We start from the raw sequence: 26,300 nt of genomic DNA on the forward strand, positions 1-26,300 counted from the left end.
CCCTTTCCCAACTGAAACACATTCCTTGCCTGGCTCACACCTTAAACCTGGTGGTGCAGTGCTTCCTGAAAAGTTATCCGGGGTTATCCGACCTGCTCCTCAAAGTGCGTGGACTTTGCGCACATATCCGCCGTTCGCCTGTACACTCCAGCCGTATGCAGACCTATCAGCGTTCTTTGAACCTTCCCCAGCATCGCCTAATCATAGACGTTGTTACAAGGTGGAACTCAACACTGCACATGCTTCAGAGACTGTGCGAACAGAGGCGGGCTGTTATGTTTTTGTGGGAGGATACACATACACGGGCAGGCAGTAGGATGGCAGACATGGAGTTGTCAGGTGTGCAGTGGTCGAAGATTCAAGACATGTGTCAAGTCCTTCAGTGTTTTGAGGAATGCACACGGCTGGTTAGTGCAGACAACGCCATAATAAGCATGAGCATCCCCCTAATGTGTCTGCTGATGCAAAGTTTGACGCACATAAAGGATCAGGCGTCTGCACCAGAGGAAGAGGAAAGCCTTGATGACAGTCAGCCATTGTCTGGTCAGGGCAGTGTACAGGACGAGGTAGCGGGCGAAGAGGAGGTGGAGGATGAGGAGGATGATGGGGATGAGTATATTTTTAATGAGGAAGCTTTCCCGGGGTCATTGGAAATTGGTGGCGTGGCAAGGGCGGGTTCTGGTTTTTTGAGGGACACAAGTGACGTAGATTTGCCTGCAACTGCCCCTCAACCAAGCACAACCGCAGATTTGACAACTGGAACTTTGGCCCACATGGCGGATTATGCCTTGCGTATCCTCAAAAGGGACACACGCATTACAAAAATGATGAACGATGACGATTACTGGTTGGCCTGCCTCCTTGATCCTCGCTATAAAGGCAAATTGCAAAATATTATGCCACATGAGAACTTGGAACTAATATTAGCAACAAAACAATCAACTCTTGTTGACCGTTTGCTTCTGGCATTCCCTGCATACAGCGCCCGTGATCGTTCTCACACGAGCTCCAGGGACCAGCAGACCAGAGGTGTTAGAGGGGCAGAAATCAGAAGTGGCGTTGGCCAGAGGGGTTTTCTGACCAGGTTGTGGAGTGATTTTGCTATGACCGCAGACAGGACAGGTACTGCAGCATCAATTCAAAGTGACAGGAGACAACATTTGTCCAGTATGGTTACAAACTATTTTTCATCCCTTATCGACGTTCTCCCTCAACCGTCATTCCCATTTGATTACTGGGCATCCAAATTAGACACCTGGCCAGAATTGGCAGAATATGCATTGCAGGAGCTTGCTTGCCCGGCAGCTAGTGTCCTATCAGAAAGAGTATTCAGTGCTGCAGGTTCAATACTAACTGAAAAAAGAACTAGTCTGGCTACCCAAAATGTAGATGATCTAACCTTCATTAAAATGAACCACAACTGGATTTCGAAATCTTTTGCCCCACCTTGCCCGGCTGACACCTAACTTTCCTATGAAAAGGTCTTGCCTGTGGACTCTTCTGAATGACTTTTCCAATCTCGTAATTTTCTGCACCTGATTGTCCAGCATACGACATGTTTACTCCTAACAAAATGGCCAAACTCCCCACACGGGGCCGTGGTATCGCCACTTTGCGCCAGCACCCGTGATAGTGCTGTTTGTCTGAAGAGGTGGGTGTGCCCGCTTTTGGTCGACGGCACTGCCACTGGGTCCCTCATAGTACAATAAAGTGTCTCTGGCGGTGGTGGTGCGCACCCAACGTCAGACACACCATTGTAATATGAGGGGCCCTGGGCCTGTACCGCCGGCCACAAGACAGTTCCCCCCCCCAGCTCAAACAGTGCTCTACCACTAGCAAAATTATCTCTCACAGCTTCACCAATGTTTAGTCTATGCGCTGACATCCTTCAATGCCTGGCACTGACAATACCATTGTTTTGACATTTTTGTTATGTTAGGCCTTCGAAGCCTGTCTGCGGTCCGTTCTTTCTACAACTACTACAGTGACCAGGCCACTGCTGGCCGTGTTCCCCTGGAACCAATTTAAACTTGCCTACAGCCAGCCCAATTTTGTTATGTTAGGCCTTCTTAGCCTGTCTGCCGTCACTCCTTCCACTAGACTTCCACTGACCAGACCACTGTTGCCCGTGTACCCCTGGAACCAATTTTAAATTGCCAACAGCCAAATGTTATTATGTTAGGCCTTTGATGCCTGTCTGCCGTCACTCCTTCCACTAGACTTCCAATGACCAGACCACTGTTGCCCGTGTACCCCTGGAACCAATTTTAAATTGCCAACAGCCCAATGTTATGATGTTAGGCCTTTGATGCCTGTCTGCCGTCACTCCTTCCACTAGGCCTCCACTGACCTGTCTACTGCTGCCCGTGTTCCCATGGAACCAATTGTAAATTGCCTACAGCCAGCCCATTTTATTACGTTAGGCCTTCGAAGCCTGTCTGCGGTCCCTCCTTCCACTAGACCTCCACTTACCTGTCTACTGCTGCCCGTGTTCCCCTGGAACCAATTTTAAATTGCCTACAGGCAGCCCAATTTATTATGTTAGGCCTTCGAAGCCTGTCTGCGGTCCCTCCTTCCACTAGGCCTCCACTGACCTGTCTACTGCTGCCCGTGTTCCCCTGGAACCAATTTTAAATTGCCTACAGCCAGCCCATTTTATTATGTTAGGCCTTCGAAGCCTGTCTGCGGTCCCTCCTTCCACTAGGCCTCCACTGACCTGTCTACTGCTGCCCGTGTTCCCCTGGAACCAATTTTAAATTGCCTACAGCCAGCCCATTTTATTATGTTAGGCCTTCGAAGCCTGTCTGCGGTCCCTCCTTCCACTAGGCCTCCACTTACCTGTCTACTGCTGCCCGTGTTCCCCTGGAACCAATTTTAAATTGCCTACAGGCAGCCCAATTTATTATGTTAGGGCTTCGAAGCCTGTCTGCGGTCCCTCCTTCCACTAGGCCTCCACTGACCTGTCTACTGCTGCCCGTGTTCCCCTGGAACCAATTTTAAACTGCCTACAGGCAGCCCAATTTATTATGTTAGGGCTTCGAAGCCTGTCTGCGGTCCCTCCTTCCACTAGGCCTCCACTGACCTGTCTACTGCTGCCCGTGTACCCCTTGAACCAACATCATAAAATAAAAAAAAAAGTATTTTGCTTATAAAAAAGAAAATACTGGTGAGATATCAAATGCAGACATTTTAACATTAAAAGCAAACACACAACTAAAATCTGGTACAGTACTAAAAATGGCCACCAGCTACAATTACTTTATCCTGCAAGTATTTAACTGAAAGGTTTTTTAAATTGAAAACACAGATATGGCATCCACCGAGTGTTGTCCTGTCGCGTCTTCTTTATATTATTGCCGAGAAGATGCAAAACAATGAAAATAATAAAATCATTAATTACCAAAATAATAGAGAAAGTCAACACCACATTGCAAATAAACATTCATTCCAAATAAAGAAGCAGGGCGCGTCCGAGGGTGAGTATATACCTAATAAGAATATAATCACCCTCGGACGCGCAATGCTTATTTCCAACAGCCTTCCTTCCTAAGAATCAGCCCTTCCGTGGTGTAGAGAGACGTTGTGTTACACTTCAAGGTGTTCCCCAGGTTGTCTTTCCTGAGCTTCGATCTTCCGGCTCTCGTTTAGTAGTTCTTGGAAACTACACTGCATTAGGCCTTCAAATTGGGTATGGGGTGTAGAGAGAGGGTGTGTTACACTCCAAGGTGTTCCCCAGGTTGCCTTTCCTGAGCTTCGATCTTCTTGCTCTCGTTTAGTAGTTGTCGGAAACTACGCTGCATTAGGCCTACAAATTGGGTATGGGGTGTAGAGAGAGGGTTTGTTACACTCCAAGGTGTTCCCCAGGTTGCCTTTCCTGAGCTTCGATCTTCCGGCTCTCGTTTAGTAGTTGTTGGAAACTACGCTGCATTAGGCCTTCAAATTGGGTATGGGGTGTAGAGAGAGGGTGTGTTACACTCCAAGGTGTTCCCCAGGTTGCCTTTCCTGAGCTTCGATCTTCCGGCTCTCGTTTAGTAGTTCTTGGAAACTACACTGCATTAGGCCTTCAAATTGGGTATGGGGTGTAGAGAGAGGGTGTGTTACACTCCAAGGTGTTCCCCAGGTTGCCTTTCCTGAGCTTCGATCTTCCGGCTCTCGTTTAGTAGTTCTTGGAAACTACACTGCATTAGGCCTACAAATTGGGTATGGGGTGGAGAGAGATGGTGTGTTACACTCCAAGGTGTTCCCCAGGTTTCCTTGCCATTGCTTCGGTCTTCCGACTCTCGTTTAGTAGTTGTAGAAAAGTACACTGCATTAGGCCTACAAAATGGGTATGGGGTGGAGAGAGATGGTGTGTTACACTCCAAGGTGTTCCCCAGGTTGCCTTTCCTGAGCTTCTATCTTCAGGCTCTCATTAAATTGTGGTTAAATGGAACAACTGCATTTGGCGTACTAGTTGGTTTGGGGCCTACTATCGGTGTCTGCCACTCCTTGCTGTTCTCCTGGTTTCTTGTCCTGAAATTCCATTTTCAGGCTCTCGTTAAGTAGTTGTTAATGTTAGACTGCATTTGGCCTACTAGTTGGGTTGGGGCCTACTATCGGTGTCTGCCACTCCTTGCTGTTCTCCTCCACTGAACAAAGCTGTGCCGCCTGTTTACTACGGTTGCCAATTTTGAACTGCATTTCGACTACTTACTGATTTGGCCCTACTCTCTGTGTCAGCCTCTCATTCCAGTTGTCCTCCACTGCAATGCCCCCTGGTTATTCCTGTGTTACCAATTTTGAACTGCATTTAGCCCACTTTATTCTTTGGGCCTATATCTGTGTTTCCACTTCATCGTGCCCATTGCCCAGCCAGTGATAGATGAGTCTGCTGGTACATTGACCCATAACGCAACATTCCCCATGCATGCTACACAACAACATTGTGACCCTGCTGAAAGTCAGGTTGCTCTTCCCGCATACCATACCACCTTACACAGGGACAAAGAGGAAGGTGCAGATGAAAGTGCAGGTTCCTTCATCAGGTAGGGGGAGGAATACTAGTTGGCGATGTCACTGGCACAGGGCCTCTCATAGTACGCAAAAGTGTTGCTGCCGGTGGGAGGCGCCCCCGCCGTGCAAACACACCGCTGTACTTTGAGGGGCCCTGTGCCAGTGCCAATGCCAACAAGTGGGCCCCCCCTGCTTGCTCAGGATCACAGCACTTGCAAAGTTGAAATACTTACCTCTCCCTGCTCCACTGCCGTGACGTGGTCCAGATTTCCTGGGCCCACTAATTACTTGAACCAGCCCTACGCCACACAACTTTAGCCAAATGACCCCCAATTTCAAATGCCTTCCAATTATTATAAGGTAAATTACGCTTGACAAGCTTCATTAAGAAGAATGGATGGTTTTGACATTAAAATGGGCACTCTAGGTGTTTTCCTGGCCCCCACTCACTGCCGACTATGCTGCCCCATTGACTTTGCATTGGGTTTCGTGTTTCGGTCGATCCCGACTTTTCGCCATAATCGGCCGATTTCACTCGACCCGACTTTTGAGATAGTCGGGTTTCGCGAAACCCGGCTCGACTCTAAAAAGGTCAAGGTCGCTCAACTCTAGTAGGCAGGTCCAGGGAGGGGGGCTCTGGGGGGGTAATGTTAGGGGTTAAGTTCCCGCCTCTGCACAGGGGGTATCTCGGGCCATCTCTGCTGCGGTCTCCCATTCTTCTTCTGCCACAGTGGAGCCTGCTCAGCTTAGACGTCGGTCCCAGCATCTTGCTCAGTCTCACTCTGTGCAAAGGGTTACTGCTGCTTTTCCAGCTTCTGCCATTGAAGTCAGTGCTGGGCAGTGGCGAGCAGATGCTTTTGGGACTAAGTCCTGCTTTTCCCCTTCTGAGCATGCCCAGGGCAAGATCTCTCATTGGAGATCGAGGGTCACATGCTCAGATACTGCAGCAATTTCAATTGGTCCTTCAGGAAGGTCCTAAAGGTGCTCAACTTCTGTGGCAGCCTCCCATTGGTCCTTCTGGGAAGGTCCTATACATGCTGCAGCTATAAAAGGTTCGCATGACCGCACGGCCATGCGCTAGTGTACATTTGTATACGTGTGTGTGTTGATGAGTGCAAGTCGTTCTTTAAACATCCCCTCCCTATTGTATGACTGTTCGCATATGGTGTATGGCTGCTATCTAGCGCCCGGCTGAACTGTCAGCATTATAACACACAAAACAGCGTCTACTACCGTGACCGCCAGCGCAGCACCACGCGCCATTAGAGCGCTTCCTTAGCCAAAGTCTGGGTGGTTAGTGGCGTTTGCCAGTACAGCACAGCTCGCACTCTTGTGCTCAAAACTATTATTTCAGTTTATCTCTTACACCCAGTAGCGGTGTCGAGCACAAGTAGTCTAGATGGACTCAAATCCTGAGTCTTGGGACTGAGTTCAGTGACTCCTTGCTTGCACTCTTTGTGCGGTATCGCGGCCCTGTGACTTAACAGAGTTCGCTTCCACCGCCATATAGCGCTGCCATTTGCTAGCAGCAGGTTCTCTCCTGCACGGTGGACCCCAGACTGCGAACGCACCTAATAACATCTCTCTATTTACTTGGTGCGTTCCACCAGTCCTAACAGACGGGATAGTACGTCATATGGGATTAAGGGGTTAATATAGTGCTGTACAATGCACCTCCATAGTCCTCCATATAATATAATGCACCCTCCATAGTCCTTCATATAGCATAATGAGCCCTTTTAATTTTTTTATGATAGCTTTTTAAAGCTATTTTTACTTTATTTTGCTTTTTTTGCATGTGCTCACCAGCAGGTTTACCATTTAAATGCCACTATCGGTGATTGGCAAAGGCATTTAAATGGTAAACCTCAGAAATAGATGCTAGCTCCAGCAGCTGGTTTTACAGGCACATGCCAGCTGTGTATCATATCTGCCAGTTCCTGAGCCTGCACCATACTTTTCTTGCGATCGTATGATGTATATTTATGTTATATGGTCGCAAGGAGGTTAAAATGTCCTACAAATTTGCTGTTGTGTGGTCCTCCACCTAGCTGGTTGTTCTTTTGCTTCTGATGTAGATCCAACAGTTTATGGCTGTGTAGGCTCTTTCTGCTCTTACTACACCATAGCATAGAAGGGAAGATTGTTCATTGTATTGATCCTAAAGTGTACCAGGTAAGGCCCTGGCCCATTAATTTGGCTGGCAGCATCCAGTGAAAAAGGTCATTTTGTCTTACGACTGTTATCCTTCTAGCTCCTTAGAGCGTTAATAAAGATAAATACTATAGAAGAAAAAGTAGCTATTGGCTTCCTGTCCCACCAGTCATTCTAGTAGGAAACACCAGGAATATGGCCTACAAGGTACTAAAACCTTAATGTAGGCTGACACAATGTGGTTAAATTACCCGACCTGTGCAATATACTGTGTAGAAACACAGACACGGAACAGTGGTTTCATCTCCATAGTTGTGGCATGCGATGTGGACAGAGCCTTAGCAAAAGATACAGAGGGGGAAATAAGTATTTGATTCCTTGCTGATTTTGTAAGTTTGCCCACTGACAAAGACGTGAACACAGTCTATAATTTTAAGGGTAGGTAACATTTTTAACATTTGAACATTGAGAGATGGAATATCAAAAATAAAATCCAGAAAATCTTATTGTATAAATGATATAAATTTATTAGCATTTTGCAGTGAGAAATAAGTATTTGATCCCCTACCAACCATTAAGAGTTCTGGCTCCTACATACCAGTTAGGCGCTCCTAATCAACTCTTTACCTGCATTAAAGACAGCTGTCTTACATAGTCACCTTTTATAAAAGACTCCTATCCGCAGACTCAATTAATCAGTCAGACTCTAACCTCTACAGCATGGGCAAGACCAAAGAGCTTTATAAGGCTGTCATGGACAAGATCATAGACCTGCACAAAGCTGGAATGGGCTACAAAACCATAAGTAAGATGGTGGGTGAGAAGGACACAACTGTTTGTGCAATAGTATGAAAATGGAAGAAATCCAAAATGACTGTCAATCGACATCGATCTGGAGCACCATGCAAAATCTCACCTCCTGGGGTATCCTTGATCATGAAGAAGGTGAGAGATCAGTATAAAACTACACAGGGGTGTAACTTATGATCTCAAGGCAGCTGGGACCATAGTCACCAAGAAAACCATTGGTAACACATTACGCTGTAAAGGTTTAAAGTCCTGCAGTGCCCGCAAGGTCCCCCTGCTCAAGAAGGCACATGTGCAGGCCCGTCTGAAGTTTGCCAATGAACACTTCGATGATTCTGTGAGTGATTGGGAAACGTTGCTGTGGTCAGATGAGACAAAAATTGAGGTCTTTGGCATTAACTCAACTTGCTGTGTTTGGAGGAAGAGAAATGCTGCCTATGATCCAAAGAACACCGTCCCCACTGTCAAGCATGGAGGTTGAAACACTATGTTTTGGGGAATTTCTCTGCTAAGGGCACAGGACTACTTCACCGCATCAATGGGAGAATGTATGTCGCCATGTACCATAAAATCCTGAGTGACAACCTCATTCCCTCCGCCAGGACATTTAAATGGGTCTTCCAGCAAGACAATGACCCAAAACATACAGCCAAGGCAACAAAGGAGAGGCTCAAAAAGAAGCACATTAAGGTCATGGAGTGGCCTAGCCAGTCTCCAAACCTTAATCCCATAGAAAACTTATGGAGGGAGTTAAAGCTCCGAGTTGCCAAGCGACAGCCTCAAAATCTTAATGATTTAGAGATGATCTGCAAAGAGGAGTGGACCAAAATTCCTCCTGACATTTCTCAATGTTAAAATTAACATATTCTTAAAATTATAGACTGTTCATGTCTTTGTCAGTGGGCAAAATTACCAAATCAGCAAGGGATCAAATACTTATTTCCCCCACTGTAGAAGCAGAGTTTTGTGGATTCTGTTATAGTTTGAAGCATTGTTTTGTATTTTTTGCTCATATTTACAGGCCAGCCCTTTGACCCACATTTTTTGCTGAATACTGCAGTTAGCAATATTATCAGTTCCATAGTGTTTGGGGACAGATTTGAGTATGATGATGAAAAGTTCAATAAACTTCTGCGTGTCTTTGAAGATGCCTTAAAAGCAGAAAGTGGTTTTTTTGCACAGGTAAGAAAGCTAAATATTTATTCATGTTTGTGTATTTTTTATTTGTATTTGCTCATGGCTTAGGTTACCGACCTCCTCTACAACCACGGAGTGGCCGGTTACACAGAAAAAAAGAGATTTTTCATTGTTTCACATATTGAAAATGTAACACAAAGTACACTGGTAGGTGTGTTATTTTCTGAATCACTAATTTGCTTAGTAAGCACTAGTGGCTCATCTAATTTATCTGGAGTAAAGGGGCATTTACACTGAAAAGATAATTGTGAAGTAAAGTTGTTAAAAATGATCATTTCACTATTATCTTGCCATGTAAATAGGCTGCGATCAACCCATAAATGAGCAAAAGCTTGTTCACTGGGTAAAATGATCTTTTAGGCAGCACAAAAAGAATCAATTGTGATCCCATCAGTGGCGGACACTGATAGCTTGGGGCCCCTGCGCAAGAAATGTGTCTGGGCCCCCCTCCTTGCCCGGTACACTGCTTATGATGATTGCAATCTGCCATTGGGACCTCTGGAGCCTTGGACTCCGAGCAACATACAAAATTGTCCTCCTTATTACCGCCCTGCATAGCAATCACAGGGCCCAATAGCAAAAGTCCTATTTGGGCACCCCACACCTGTAAAATATATATTTACATAGTTTCACAGGGATGGAGATATATATACTGTGTGTGTTTATATATATATATATACACAGTACAGACCTAAAGTTTGGACACACCTCATTTAAAGATTTTTCTGTATTTTCATCACTATGAAAATTGTAAATTCACACTGAAGGCATCAAAACTAACAATTAACACATGTGGAATTATATACTTAACAAAAAAAATGTGTGAAACAACTGAAAATATGTCTTATATTCTGGGTTCTTCAAAGTAGCCACCTTTTGCTTTGATGGCTGCTTTGCACACTCTCTGCATTCTAAGATGACCTTCAAGAGGTAGTCACCGGGAATGGTCTTACAACAATCTTGAAGGAGTTCCCAGAGATGCTTAGCACTTGTTGGCCCTTTTGCCTTCACTCTACGGTCCAGCTCACCTCAAACCATCTCAATTGGGTTCAGGTCTGGTGACTGGTGACTCTCCTTCTTTGTCAAATAGCCATTACACAGCCTGGAGGTGTGTATGGGGTCATTGTCCTGTTGAAAAATAAATGATGGTCCAACTAAACGCAAACCGGATGGAATAGCATGCCGCTGCAAGATGCTGTGGTAGCCATGCTGGTTCAGTATGCCTTCAATTTTGAATAAATCCCCAACAGTGTCACCAGCAAAGCACCCCCACACCATCACACCTCCTCCTCCATGCTTCACGGTGGGAACCAGGCATGTAGAGTCCATCCGTTCACCTTTTCTGCTTCGCACAAAGATACGGTGGTTGTAATCAAAGATCTCAAATTTGGACTCATCAGACCAAAGCACAGATTTCCACTGGTCTAATGTCCATTCCTTGTGTTCTTTAGCCCAAACAAGTCTCTTCTGCTTGTTGTCTGTCCTTAGCAGTGGTTTCCTAGCAGCTGTTTTACCATGAAGGCCTGCTGCACAAAGTCTCCTCTTAACAGTTGTTGTAGAGATGTGTCTGCTGCTAGAACTCTGTGTGGCATTGACCTGGTCTCTAATCTGAGCTGCTGTTAACCTGCGATTTCTGAGGTTGGTGACTCAGATAAACTTATCCTCAGAAACAGAGGTGACTCTTGGTCTTCCTTTCCTGGGGCGGTCCTCATGTGGGCCAGTTTCTTTGTAGCGCTTGAAGGTTTTTAGTTTTCCAAATTTTTCGGACTGACTGACCTTCATTTCTTAAATCAATAATGACCACTTGTTTTTGTTTACTTAGCTGCTTTTTTCTTGCCATAATACAAATTCTAACAGTCTATTCAGTAGGACTATCAGCTGTGTATCCACCAGACTTCTGCACAAAACTGATGGTCCCAACCCCATTTATAAGGCAAGAAATCCCACTTATTAAACCTGACAGGGCAAACCTATGAATTGAAAACGGTGACTACCTCGTGAAGCTCATCAAGAGAATGCCAAGAGTGTGCAAAGCAGTCATCAAAGCAAAAGGTGGCTACTTTGAAGAACCTAGAATATAAGACATATTTTCAGTTGTTTCACACTTTTTTGTTAAGTACCGTATATACTCGAGTATAAGCCGACCCGAGTATAAGCCGACCCCCCTAATTTTGCCACAAAAAAACTGGGAAAACTTATTGACTCGAGTATAAGCCTAGGGTGGAAAATGCAGCAGCTACCGGTGAATTTCAAAAATAAAAATAGATTCTCCATACCGTTCATTATGGCCCCATAGATGTTCCATAGAAAGCTGTGCCATATATAATGCTCTGCACCGTTCATTATGGCCCCATAGATGCTCCATATAAAGCTGTGCCCCATATAATGCTCTGCACCGTTCATTATGGCCCCATAGATGTTCCATAGAAAGCTGTGCCACATATAATGCTCTGCACCGTTCATTATGGCCCCATATAAAGCTGTGCCATATATAATGCTCTGCACCGTTCATTATGGCCCCATAGATGCTCCACATAAAGCTGTGCCACATATAATGCTCTGCACCGTTCATTATGGCCTCATAGATGCTCCATAGAAAGCTGTGCCATATAGAATGCTCTGCACCGTTCATTATTGCCCCTTAGATGCTCCATATAAAACTGTGCCATATAGAATGCTCTGCACCGTTCATTATGGCCCCATAGATGCTCCACATAAAGCTGTGCCCCATATATAATGCTCTGCACCGTTCATTATGGCCCCATAGATGCTCCACATAAAGCTGTGCCATATGGAATGCTCTGCACCGTTCATTATGGCCCCATAGATGCTCCACATAAAGCTGTGCCATATGGAATGCTCTGCACCGTTCATTATGGCCCCATAGATGCTCCACATAAAGCTGTGCCCCATATATAATGCTCTGCACCGTTCATTATGGCCCCATAGATGCTCCATATAAAGCTGTGTTATATATAATGCTGCTGCTGCAATAAAAAAAATCACATACTCACCTCTCTTGCTCAGGACGCCGGCGCTTTCAATATTTACCTGCTCCTCGTGCGGCTCCGTCTCCAGCACTGACGCTCAGCAGAGGGCACGCACTGACTACGTCACCGCGCCCTCTGACCTGAGCGTCACTGCCAGAGGACGTTGGAGATGGAGCCGCATCAGAACGAGGAGCAGGTAAATATCGCGCAGCGCTCCCCTCCCCGTATACTTACCTGCTCCTGGCGCGGTCCCTGCAGTCCCGGCTTCTCCCGGCGCTGCATCTTCTTCCTGTATTGAGCGGTCACAGTTACCGCTCATTTTCAGTCATGAATATGCAGCTCCACCTCTATGGGAGGTGGAGTCGCATATGCATGACTGTAATGAGCGGTACCATGTGACTGCTCAATACAGGAAGAAGATGCAGCGCTGGAAGAAGCAGGGACTGGAGGGACCGCGCCGGAGCAGGTAAGTATAACTAGACAGGGCCTGAAGGAGAGTCCGCACATGCCGTATAAGATGACTGGGCGTATAAGATGACTCCCGTCTTATACGGCGAGTATATCCCAAACTCCATATTTTACATGGAAAAGTTGGGGGTCGTCTTATACGCCCAGTCATTTTATACACCAGAAAATACGGTATATATATATACATATATAAAGAAAAAAAGAAAGAAAAAAAAAAAAAAAACCAACCAGCACTCCCAATGTGAACACATGCAAGCTGCAAGCTGTATCATATAGATATAAAGAAACACAGCAGCACATGTATATGAATCTAGGCCATGTGAAAACACAGACAAATATTCGATATGAATCATACTACTCAAAAATATTTTTTCATAAAAAAAAATTTCAAAATTTTTTTTTTTTCAGAAAACTTACAGTTATAGATAAAATGAAGATTCTTAGCGCATAAATTGGCCAATTCATGTGTGCCCATCAACCACGGCAAGGTGATCTCCCTCTGATGGGTCCTACTCTACTGTACATGCCACTCTTGGGCCACCAGCCTACAACTTAGGACAAACATGTCACTCTGGGCTAAACCTACAATTTATGGGCAAGTAGAGATGATTACCGCCACCTGCAAGGTCAATGGGAGGAGTGCAAGATCAGTCTGGATGCAGCCACATCCATACACTAAACAAAGAAAAAAAAAAAACAACCAGCACTCCCAATGTGAACACATGCAAGCTGCAAGCTGTATCATATAGATATAAAGAAACACAGCAGCACATGTATATGAATCTAGGCCATGTGAAAACACAGACAAATATTCGATATGAATCATACTACTCAAAAATATTTTTTCATAAAAAATTTTTTCAAAACATTTTTTTTTTTCATAAAACTTACAGTTATAGATAAAATGAAGATTCTTGGCGCATAAATTGGACATGTTTGTCCTAAGTTGTAGGCTGGTGGCCCAAGAGTGGCATGTACAGTAGAGTAGGACCCATCAGAGGGAGATCACCTTGCCGTGGTTGATGGGCACACATGAATTGGCCAATTTATGCGCTAAGAATCTTCATTTTATCTATAACTGTAAGTTTTATGGAAAAAAAAAAATTTTTGACAAAATTTTTTATGAAAAAATATTTTTGAGTAGTATGATTCATATCGAATATTTGTCTGTGTTTTCACATGGCCTAGATTCATATACATGTGCTGCTGTGTTTCTTTATATCTATATGATACAGCTTGCAGCTTGCATGTGTTCACATTGGGAGTGCTGGTTGGTTTTTTTTTTCTTTGTTTAGTGTATGGATGTGGCTGCATCCAGACTGATCTTGCACTCCTCCCATTGACCTTGCAGGTGGCGGTAATCATCTCTACTTGCCCATAAATTGTAGGTTTAGCCCAGAGTGACATGTTTGTCCTAAGTTGTAGGCTGGTGGCCCAAGAGTGGCATGTACAGTAGAGTAGGACCCATCAGAGGGAGATCACCTTGCCGTGGTTGATGGGCACACATGAATTGGCCAATTTATGCGCTAAGAATCTTCATTTTATCTATAACTGTAAGTTTTCTGAAAAAAAAAAAATTTTGAAATTTTTTTTATGAAAAAATATTTTTGAGTAGTATGATTCATATCGAATATTTGTCTGTGTTTTCACATGGCCTAGATTCATATACATGTGCTGCTGTGTTTCTTTATATCTATATACATATATATATATATATGTATAATGAAAGAAAAAGGAGAAACACCACAGCAGACTTAAAAAAAAAAAAAAAAGAAATTTAATGCCGAAACGGCGTGGCGACCAGGGGCGGACTGGGCCAGGTGGCAGGAATGCATATGCCCCCCGAGTCGGTGCCTAAGCAGCTGCACAGGGCCGCTGGAGGACTAGCAGTGATTGTAATACATAGCGCCACCTGTAGTGTGCGGTGGCGTCATCCCGCCAGCAGCCTCGACATGTACGATGCAGGCGTATGTGATGAGCAGGCTCCTGTGCGGCGCTGCCACTCTGAGGGAGAGAGCCAGCAGTAATCAAGATGAAAGGTCAGCGACTCAGCATACCTCCTGTGTGTGCATGGAGCTCCGGCTTCTCCTGCTCTTATCTGGGATCCCGGCAGAGAAGGAGAGACGGGGGAGGTGCCGGGACAGTGCAGAGCTGTGAGCAGGAGAAACTGAAGACCTGCACATGGACATCAGCTGCCCCTGCACCACAGAGGAGATTGTGTGATGTGTGTGTGTGTTTGTGTGATGCTGCATGTGTGTCATGTGTGTATGAGGTATCTGGTGTGTATGTGATGGCTGCGTGTGTCTGATGGCTGCGTATGTGTGATGGCTGCGTGCATGTGTGTGATGTCTCGTGTGTGTGATGTCTGCGTGTGTGTGATGGCTGCATGTGTGTGATGGCTGCATGTGTGTGATGGCTGCTTGTGTGTGATGGCTGCGTGTGTGTGTGATGGCTGCTTGTGTGTGTGATGTCTGCGTGTGATGTCTGCGTGTGTGATGGTACGTGTGTGTGTGATGGCTGCGTGTGTGTGTGATGGTGGCGTGTGTGTGATGGCTGCGTGTGTGTGTGATGGCTGCGTGTGTGTGATGGCTGCGTGTGTGTGATGGCTGCGTGTGTGTGTGATGGCTGCATGTGTGATGCATTTGTGTCAGAGCTGCGTGTGATTCTGTGTGTGTGATGGCTGCATGTGTGTGTGATGGCTGTGAGTGTGTGATGGCTGCGTGTGTGTGATGGCTGTCTGTGTGACGCATTTGTGTCAGAGCTGTGTGTGTGTGTGTGCGCTGTGTATGTGATGGCTGCGTGTGTGATGGCTGTGTGTGTGTGTGATGGCTGTGTGTGTGATGGCTGTGTGTGTGATGGCTGCGTGTGTGATGGCTGCGTGTGTGTGATGGCTGCGTGTGTGATGCATTTGTGTCAGAGCTGCGTGTGTGTGTGTGAGCTGCGTGTGTGTGATGCTGTGTATGTGTGATGCTGTGTGTGTGATGGCTGCATGTGTGTGATGCATTTGTGTTAGAGCTGCATGTGTTTGTAAGCTGATGCTGCGTGTGTATGTGTGATGCTGCGTGTGTGTGTGATGCTTTGTGTGATGTTGCGTGTGTGTGTGAGCTGCATGTGTGTGAGCTGCATGTGTGTGAGATGCGTGCGTGTGTGTGAGCTGCGTGCTTGTGTGCGAGCTGCGTGCGTGTATGTCATTATACAGTGGGGTTGTGCATGTGTGTGTGTCATTATACAGTGGGGCTGTACGTGTGTGTCATTTTACAGTGGCGCTGTGCGTGTGTGTGTGTCATACAGTAGGGCTGTGCGTATGTGTCATTATACAGTGGGGCTGAGCGTGTAACTGTCATTATACAGTGGGGCTGTGCGTTTGTGTCATTATAGAGTGGGGCTGTGCATGTGCCTGTCATTATACAGTGTGGCTGTGTGTGTATTATACAGTGGGGCTGTGCATGTGCCTGTCATTATACAGTGTGGCTGTGTGTGTATTATACAGTGGGGCTGTGCGTGTATTATACAGTGGGGCTGTGCGTGTGTGAATGTCATTATACAGTGGGGCTGTGCGTATGTGTCATTATAAAGCGGGGCTGTGCGTGTGTGTCATTATACAGTGGGGCTGTGCGTGTGTGCCTGTCATTATACAGTGGGGCTGTGCGTGTATTATACAGTGGGGCTGTGCGTGTGCCTGTCATTATACAGTGTGGCTGTGTGTGTATTATACAGTGGGGCTGTGCGTGTGTGCCTGTCATTATACAGTGGGGCTGTGCGTGTGTGCCTATCATTATACAGTGGGGCTGTGTGTGTGTGCCTGTCATTATACAGTGGGGCTGTGCGTGTGTGTAATTCTATAGTGGGGCTGTGCGTGTGCCTGTCATTATACAGTGTGGCTGTGTGTGTATTATACAGTGGGGCTGTGCGTGTGTGCCTATCATTATACAGTGGGGCTGTGTGTGTGTGCCTGTCATTATACAGTGGGGCTGTGCGTGTGCCTGTCATTATACAGTGGGGCTGTGCGTGTGCCTGTCATTATACAGTGTGGCTGTGTGTGTATTATACAGTGGGGCTGTGCGTGTGTGTGTGTCATACAGTAGGGCTGTGCGTATGTGTCATTATACAGTGGGGCTGAGCGTGTAACTGTCATTATACAGTGGGGCTGTGCGTTTGTGTCATTATAGAGTGGGGCTGTGCATGTGCCTGTCATTATACAGTGTGGCTGTGTGTGTATTATACAGTGGGGCTGTGCATGTGCCTGTCATTATACAGTGTGGCTGTGTGTGTATTATACAGTGGGGCTGTGCGTGTATTATACAGTGGGGCTGTGCGTGTGTGAATGTCATTATACAGTGGGGCTGTGCGTATGTGTCATTATAAAGCGGGGCTGTGCGTGTGTGTCATTATACAGTGGGGCTGTGCGTGTGTGCCTGTCATTATACAGTGGGGCTGTGCGTGTATTATACAGTGGGGCTGTGCGTGTGCCTGTCATTATACAGTGTGGCTGTGTGTGTATTATACAGTGGGGCTGTGCGTGTGTGCCTGTCATTATACAGTGGGGCTGTGCGTGTGTGCCTATCATTATACAGTGGGGCTGTGTGTGTGTGCCTGTCATTATACAGTGGGGCTGTGCGTGTGTGTAATTCTATAGTGGGGCTGTGCGTGTGCCTGTCATTATACAGTGTGGCTGTGTGTGTATTATACAGTGGGGCTGTGCGTGTGTGCCTATCATTATACAGTGGGGCTGTGTGTGTGTGCCTGTCATTATACAGTGGGGCTGTGCGTGTGCCTGTCATTATACAGTGGGGCTGTGCGTGTGCCTGTCATTATACAGTGTGGCTGTGTGTGTATTATACAGTGGGGCTGTGCGTGTGTGCCTATCATTATACAGTGGGGCTGTGTGTGTGTGCTTGTCATTATACAGTGGGGCTGTGCGTGTGCCTGTCATTATACAGTGTGGCTGTGTGTGTATTATACAGTGGGGCTGTGCGTGTGCCTGTCATTATACAGTGTGGCTGTGTGTGTATTATACAGTGTGGCTGTGCGTGTGTGCCTATCATTATACAGTGGGGCTGTGTGTGTGTGCCTGTCATTATACAGTGGGGCTGTGCGTGTGCCTGTCATTATACAGTGTGGCTGTGTGTGTATTATACAGTGGGGCTGTGCGTGTGTGCCTGTCATTATACAGTGGGGCTGTGCGTGTGTGCCTATCATTATACAGTGGGGCTGTGTGTGTGTGCCTGTCATTATACAGTGGGGCTGTGCGTGTGTGTGTCATTATACAGTGGGGCTGTGTGTGTGTCTGTCATTATACAGTGGGACTGTGCGTGTGTCTGTCATTATACAGTGTGGCTGTGTGTGTATTATACAGTGGGGCTGTGCGTGTGTGCCTATCATTATACAGTGGGGCTGTGTGTGTGTCTGTCATTCTACAGTGGGGCTGTGCGTGTGCCTGTCATTATACAGTGTGGCTGTGTGTGTATTATACAGTGGGGCTGTGCGTGTGTGCCTGTCATTATACAGTGGGGCTGTGCGTGTGTGCCTATCATTATACAGTGGGGCTGTGTGTGTGTCTGTCATTCTACAGTGGGGCTGTGCGTGTGCCTGTCATTATACAGTGTGGCTGTGTGTGTATTATACAGTGGGGCTGTGCGTGTGTGCCTGTCATTATACAGTGTGGCTGTGTGTGTATTATACAGTGGGGCTGTGCGTGTGTGCCTATCATTATACAGTGGGGCTGTGTGTGTGTCTGTCATTCTACAGTGGGGCTGTGTGTGTGCCTGTCATTATACAGTGGGGCTGTGCGTGTGCCTGTCATTATACAGTGTGGCTGTGTGTGTATTATACAGTGGGGCTGTGCGTGTGTGCCTGTCATTATACATTGGGGCTGTGCGTGTGTGCCTATCATTATACAGTGGGGCTGTGTGTGTGTCTGTCATTCTACAGTGGGGCTGTGCGTGTGTCTGTCATTATACAGTGGGGCTGCGTGTGTGTGTGTGTCATTGGTGCATTCACTCTGTGTCATTCTTTGGACTGCAGACTTGTGCATCTCACATTGCTCGCAGAGCTGTGGTTATTTGTCGGGTGTCTGGCTGCAAGTTTGTGATTTGCATACATGCGGTCACATGCCGACTAGACTTGCATGGCGAATGCAACTGTATTGAACAAGGCCCAAAACAGTCTAGTCGAAATGTGGCTGGGAATATATATGTATTGCATGCTTGTGGTCAGAAGACCACCTGTTGCTGGCACCAGAGAATCTTCACAGCGCACAGTGCGCACGATATGAGGATTCACACATAGTGACTGTAGACATGTAGCATAAGATCCGACCACCCCTTTAAGGATGAGCCGCTACTCATGGGCCACTGCTGTGTGCTTGCCCCCCAGGCCAAAATTTGCCAGTCAGCCCCTGGTGGCGATGTTCCGGATACAATCCTTTCTCAGGCAATGAATATAATCAAAGTGCAGGCATATATAGGTGCTTAATTCATCAATTCAATACATCAATTAATTACAGAATATTAAAAAGTATACAATGTATACAAAAAATATATAAGGTGCTCACTGCATATATAAGTGACCATTCATACAATGTCATTATTACAATAATATATCTGAGATATTGTGCAGAGTACAAGTGAAATATCATAAATAGTTAAATGGTTCCAGGTGTCGCATCCTAATAGAAACCGCACTCACATGCTCCAAATAACGCTGCACGCCATGTCCTCTGTGTCCATACATATCTATTGCGCATGTCTGTGATGTCACAAAAGTTTTCTCATAGTTCCATAAGCCCCCGCATGCGCGCGGACAACCATGAGACTCATATCGCCATCTTGGAAAAGGTCAAATTTACTATATACTCCCATATCTTCAAAGATGGCAGATTCAAAAACAGGGTTTGTAAATCCAAAATATATATACAGCGTTCATTACTCCAATGGGGTCACCAATGTCACATATACATAACCATATAAATAAGCTTAATATCATTAGTATTCATGCAGAGAAGTATATAATAAAGGTGATATACCATAATATAAACTATGCCATAGTAGGCAGGGCATGCGTCCCCAAATGTCGCTAGGTGGGGGAACATCCCAACAATTAAGTGGGACGTCCCACCCCTTTATGAGGAAGGTGGAAAAGAGGGGAGTGTGAATTACCACCATCCATCTCCCACAATCGCAACAAAATAAGAACCAAACAGCCCCATAAATAAAACTTCATCACTTCAAAAGATTGTGACATAGAGAACATTTACAACCATCATCTGTAAAAGGGATATCTTCTCACCATATATGAATAATGTGGAATAGAAGGGAGCATCAATCCCCACCATCCACCCATCACATTGGCAACAGAATCTAATCCCAATTTTTAAACAGATTGCATTTTATACATGGAGAATCCCCTACCCGAAGAAATACTCCACTTTTTCAAATTATTTATGGATTTCTCCTCCTTTATATAATTTAGGGAAATTATTTATATCTCCGATCACAGACAAGCTCAATGAGAGCAGTAAAAAAAGAAAAAATATTTTTTTTAAAAAATAAACATTAAGAAAACACACGAATGCAATAGTCCCAAGGATGAGGAACCTTCACCAAAAGATAAAACAAAACAATATATTAATAACATATTAAATATTAACAATCAAGATAAGGCTGTAACTTAACATACAACATTAAGTAATCCGACCCAACTTAACCTCTTAACACCAAATGGTGGTTTGCATGTTAATGACCGGGCCAATTTTTACAATTCTGACCACTGTCCATTTTTTAGGTTATAACTTTGGAACGCTTCAACGGATCCTGATGATTCTGATACTTTTCTCATGACCTATTGTACTTGATGTTAATGTTAAAATTTCCTTGACATTACTTGCGTTTATTTGTAATAAAATGGAAATTTGGCAAAAATTTTGAAAATTTCGCAATTTTCCAACTTTGAATTTTCATGCCCTTAAATCACAGAGATCTGTCACACAAAATATTTAATAAGTAACATTTCCCACATGTCTATTTTACATCAGCACAATTTTGGAACCAAAAATTTTTTTTTGTTAGGGAGTTTTAAGGGTTAAAAGTTGACCAGCAATTTCTCATTTTTACAACACCATTTTTTTTAGGAACCACATCATATTTGAAGACACTTTGAGGGGTCTATATGATAAAAAATACCCAAGTGTGACATCATTCTAATAACTGCACCCCTCAAGGTGCTCAAAACCACATTCAGGAAATTTATTAACCCTTCAGGTGTTTCACAGAAATTTTTGGAATGTTTTAAAAAATGAGCATTTAACTTTTTTCACAACAAAATTTACTTCAGATCCAATTTGTTTTATTTTACCAAGGGTAACAGGCAAAGTTGTTGTACAATTTGTCCTGAGTACGCAGATACCCCATATGTGGAAGGAAACCACTGTTTGGGCGCATGGCAGACCTCGGAAGGGAAGGAGCAAATGCAAAATTGGCTGGAATTGAGATAGGACGCTATGTAGCGTTCGGAGAGCCCCTGATGTGCCTAAACATTGAAACCCCCCACAAGTGACACCATTTTGGAAAGTAGACCCCCCTAAGGAACTTATCTAGATGTGTGGTGAGCACTTTTACCCACCAAGTACTTCACAGAAGTTTATAATGTAGAGACGTAAAAATAAAAAATCATATTTTTTCACAAAAATGATATTTTCACCACCAATTTTTTATTTTCCCAAAGGTAACAGAAGAAATTGGACCCCAATAGTTGTTGTGCAATTTGTCCTGAGTACGCTGATACCCCATATGTGGGGGTAAACCACTGTTTGGGCTCATGGCAGAGCTTGGAAGGGAAGGAGCGCCGTTTGACTTTTCTATGGAAAATTGGCTGGAATTGAGATAGGATGCCATGTCGCGTTTGGAGAGCCCCTAATGTGCCTAAACAGTGAAACCTCCCACAAGTGACACCATTTTGGAATGTAGACTCCCTAAGGAACGTATCTAGATGTGTGGTGAGCACTTTCAATCCCCAAGTGCTCCACAGAAGTTTATAATATAGAGCTGTAAAAATAAAAAATCATATTTTTTCACAAAAATTATCTTTTTGCCCCATTTATTATTTTTCCAAGGGTAACAGGAGAAATTGGACCCCAAAAGTTGTTTTGCAATTTGTCCTGAGTATGCTGATACCCCATATGTGGGGGTAAACCACTGTTTGGGCGCATGACAGAGCTTGGAAGGAGCTGAGCGCCATTTCACTTCAATACAAAATTGACTGGAATTGAGATAGGACTCCATGTCGCGTTTGGAGAGCCCCTGATGTGCCTAAACATTGGAAACTCCCCACAAATGACACCATTTTGGAAAGTAGACCCCCTAAGGAACTTATCTAGGTGTGTTGTGAGAACTTTGAACCCCCAAGGGTTCACGACAGTTTATAACATAGAGCCGTGAAAAAAAAAAAAAAATTCCTCAAAAATGATTTTTTTAGCCCCTAGTTTTGTATTTTCCCAAGGGTAACAGGAGAAATTGGACCGCAAAAGTTGTTGTCCAATTTGTCCTCAGTATGCTGATACCCCATATCTGGGGGTAACCACCATTTGGGAGCATGGCAGAGCTCGGAAGGGAAGGAACTCTGTTTGGAATGCAGACTTAGATGGAATGGTCTGCGGGTATCACATTGCGTTTGCAGAGCCCCAATGTACCTAAACAGTAGAGTTCCCTCACAAGTGACCCCATATTGGAAAACTAGACCCCCCAAGGAACATATATAGATGTGTTGTGAGAATTTTGAACCCCCAAGTGTTTCACTACAGTTTATAACGCAGAGCCGTGAAAATAAAAAATCCTTTTTTTTTCCACAAAAATTATTTTTTAGCCCCCAGTTTTGTATTTTTCCCAAGGGTAACAGGAGAAATTGGACTCCAAAATTATTGTCCATTTTCTCCTGAGTACGCTGATACCACATATGTTGGGGTAAACCACGGGAGAGCTCGGAAGGGAAGGAGCACTGTTTTACTTTTTCAACGCAGAATTGGCTGGAATTGAGATCGGATGCCATGTCGCATTTGGAGAGTCCCTGATGTGCCTAAACAGTGGACTGGCACATTTGTTTGCTCTAAATAATCTCTGTGTGCTACAATCATTATTATTGCTCCTGGTTGGATTTCCCACTAGTACCCCTGAGCGCACCAATTTCTAACTGTGGGATCTGGGCTGTTTGTTTGACCCTAACACCCCTGTTTCAGACATCTCTTGCACACCATTTTTTTCCTATTCTCTCTTGGCTACTTTTTTAAATCTTTTTTGTGAGTCAAGGAGGGAATGTGTGAAGGGTAACTGAGGGTGAGCCGACGAGTGCGGGGGCGCCACTTGCGTTCATATCTAGGGTGCCACCCTCCGCAGCAAGGCAGGGACAATCAAAAAGATTTTAATGGATGAAATAAAATTTGATTTTAGGTATTAGGTTTATGCTAGCTTATGAATTACTGTCCAACTACATCTCTGTCTAATTTTTTTTCTAAACAGTGGAAACCCCCCAATTCTAACTCCAACCCTAACCCCAACACACAACCCTAAACCTAATCCCAACCCTAACCACACACCTAACCCCAATACACCCCTAACCCCAACACACCCCTAACCCTAATCCCAACCATAACCCTAACCACACCCCTAACCCTGACACACCTCTAACCCTAATCCCAACCCTAATCCCAACCATAAATGTAATACAAACCCTAACCCTAACTTTAGCCCCAACCCTAACTTTAGCCCTAACCCTATCCCTAACTTTAGCCCAAAGCCTAACCCTAACTTTAGCCCTAACCCTAACTGTAGCCCTAACCCTAACTTTAGCTCTAACCCTAACCCTAATGGGAAAATAGAAATAAATAAAAAAATTTATTTCATTATTTTACCCTAACTAAGGTGGTGATTTAGGGAGGTTTGATTTATAACGGGTTTTTAGGTTTGGTAGCTGTCACACACTGAGACGCTTTTTATTGCAAAAAATAGTTTTTGCGTTACCACATTTTGAGAGCTATAATTTTTCCATATTTTGGTCCACAGAGCCATATCAGGTCTTGTTTTTTGTGGGATGAGTTGACGTTTTTTTTGGTACCATTTTTGGCACATGGCATTTTTTTGATCACTTTTTATTCCGATTTTTGTAAGGCAGAATGAACAAAAACCAGCAATTCATGAATTTCTTTTGGAGGGAGTTCTGCAGTTGGTAACATTGATAAAGCAGTTTTATTCTTCGTGTCAGTACGATTACAACCAACGATACCTCATTTATATATTTTTTATGTTTTGGCGCTTTTATACAATAAAAACTATTTTATAGAAAAAATTATTGTTGCTTTATTATGAGGGCTATAACTTTTTTATTTTTTCAGTTATGATGCTGTATGGCGGCTCATTTTTTGCGGGACAAGATGACGTTTTCAGTACCATGTTTATTTATATCTGTCTTTTTGATCGCGTGTTATTCCACTTTTTGTTCGGCGGTATGATGATAAAGCATTGTTTTTTGCCTCTTTTTTTTTTACGGTGTTCACTGAAGGGGTTAACTAGTGGGAGAATTTTATAGGACAGGTCATTACGGAAGTGGCGATGCTAAATATGTGTACTTTTATTGTTTTTTCTTATTTACATAGAGATTTTTTTTTTGGAACAATGTATATACTGTATTTTCTGGCGTATAAGACTACTTTTTAACCCCTGAAAATCTTCTCAAAAGTCGGGTATCGTCTTAACGCCAGGTGTTGTCTTATAGGGCAGGTGCGGAGTAATCTGCGGTCGCCGCATATTGTGGGGGGAGCGACCCCAATGACGAGGTGAGGGGGCACCTCACCGGGAAGGTGTAAGTGAAGCAGAGGCAGAGAAGGAGACAATAGGATACAAGGGCGAGCCAGATGAGTGAAAGAGGAGTGTTTTTCTAGGCACAGCATCGCTCTCTCTTTTTTTTGAATAACCCTGGCATCCCAGACGCTGACAGTTTGCTTCACTTACACCTTCCTGGTGAGGAGCTCCCTCACCTCGCCATCAGGACCATTCCCCCCCACTATATACGTCGACCGCAAATTGCTCCGCACCCACCCTATAAGACGACACCCGGCATATAAGACAACCCCCGACTTTTGAGAAGATTTTATATTTTAACTGGAAAAGTTGGGGGTCGTCTTATACGTCCAGTCGTCTTATACGCCGGAAAATACGGTATTTTTTCTTTATTTAGGAATTTGTTTTTTTACACATGTTAATATTCTTTTTTTTACTTTTTTACTTTGTCCCAGGGTGGGACATTATTGTATAGGGTCAGATCACTCATCTGACACTTTGCAAAGCACTGTGTCAGATCAGCAATCTGACAGGCGGTGCAGGAGGCTTGCCGGTGCCTGCTCTCAACAGGTGCTTGCATGCCACCTCCCTGCAGGACTCGGAAGCACCCCTGTGGCCATCTTGGATCCAGGGCCTGCAGGGAGGAGGATGGAGGAGATGCTCGGAACAACGTGATTATATCACGTTGTTCCGAGGGTCTCAGGGAAGCACGCAGGGAGCCCCCTCCCTGCGCGATGCTTCCATATTCCGCCGGAATGCTGCGATCATGTTTGATCACAGTGTTCTGGCAGTTAATGTGCTGGGAGCGGTCTGTGACCGCTCCTGGCACATAGTGCCGGATGTCAGCTGTAATAATCAGCTGACACCCAGCCACGATCAGCTGTGCTTCCCCTGTGATCCCATATGACGTACTATCCCATCCCTGGGAATTAAGTCCCAGGTCACCTCGATGGGATATAACGCCAGATGGCAGAAAGGGGTTAAAATCCACATTGAGACCATGTGGTTACACAGTGTTCAATCTCATTATCTATTCAAGTTCTTTTCTTTTAATTTCTGAATGCGATCACCTCACCTCCCCTCCTCATAACTGGTACCACATCAATAATGCGAAATCGCAATTGCTTCTCTGTGTGGAATTTTTCTGTAAAATGTTTCGAAATTGGTAAATCCATCCTCTTCTTCCTTATGGTATGTTGCTGTTGATTTAATTCTAGTTTTCAAATCACATGTAGTTTCACTGACATACCACAAGGAACAAGGGCACTGTAGCAAATACACAACATAATCGGAATCACATGTCAAAAATGTCGAATATTAAATTCTTCATTAGTTATAGGATGTAAAAATTTGGAACCCTTTATCATAAGGCAACAGTTGTCACCTGACAAACAGGGGAAGCATCCCCTTCTGTCACTGCCAGTCAATGTAGTTTGACAAGACTTTCTAAATGATCCAATATCATATTTCATCAAATTGGAACCAACAGTATGGTTCCTTTTATAAGAAGAAATAGGTTTCTTAAATTCTTCATTATGTGGCAAACATCTATCTAACATGTCGCAATGATTATGGACTACCCTTGCAAACATTTGGCTGTCTTTGCAATGTGTTGTGACAAAGGGAATACGATCAAGTTTTTTAGTAATATTTTTATTTTGAAATAAATCATCCCTGATTATTTCATCCTCCTTTTGTTTTGGTCGTTTTAATAAATTTTTAAGGTAGCCTCTCAAAGAGAATTTCCCAATACTGGTTGTCATTGATCTCTCATGTGATTTCTGATTACTCTCAATGTGTTTTACTCTCATCAGTTGATTAAGAGCAATTGCCTTTATCATCTTTTTAGGATGCTGACTCTTAAATA

At 44.5% G+C, this 26,300-nt stretch overlaps 1 protein-coding gene across 1 annotated transcript in view; it reads left to right on the top strand.

Moving 5' to 3' along the window:
• LOC138647784 (cytochrome P450 2D15-like) overlaps positions 1–26,300 on the top strand; it is a 144,861-nt gene that overhangs the window by 42,396 nt on the left and 76,165 nt on the right. Inside the window, exon 4 of the mRNA XM_069737041.1 lies at positions 8,975–9,135. Coding sequence (XP_069593142.1) covers positions 8,975–9,135 — 161 coding nt within the window. The remainder of the gene's footprint in view (positions 1–8,974; positions 9,136–26,300) is intronic.

This window comes from Ranitomeya imitator, chromosome 8, assembly GCF_032444005.1.
Source record: "Ranitomeya imitator isolate aRanImi1 chromosome 8, aRanImi1.pri, whole genome shotgun sequence".
NCBI classification, from domain to species: domain Eukaryota; kingdom Metazoa; phylum Chordata; class Amphibia; order Anura; family Dendrobatidae; genus Ranitomeya; species Ranitomeya imitator.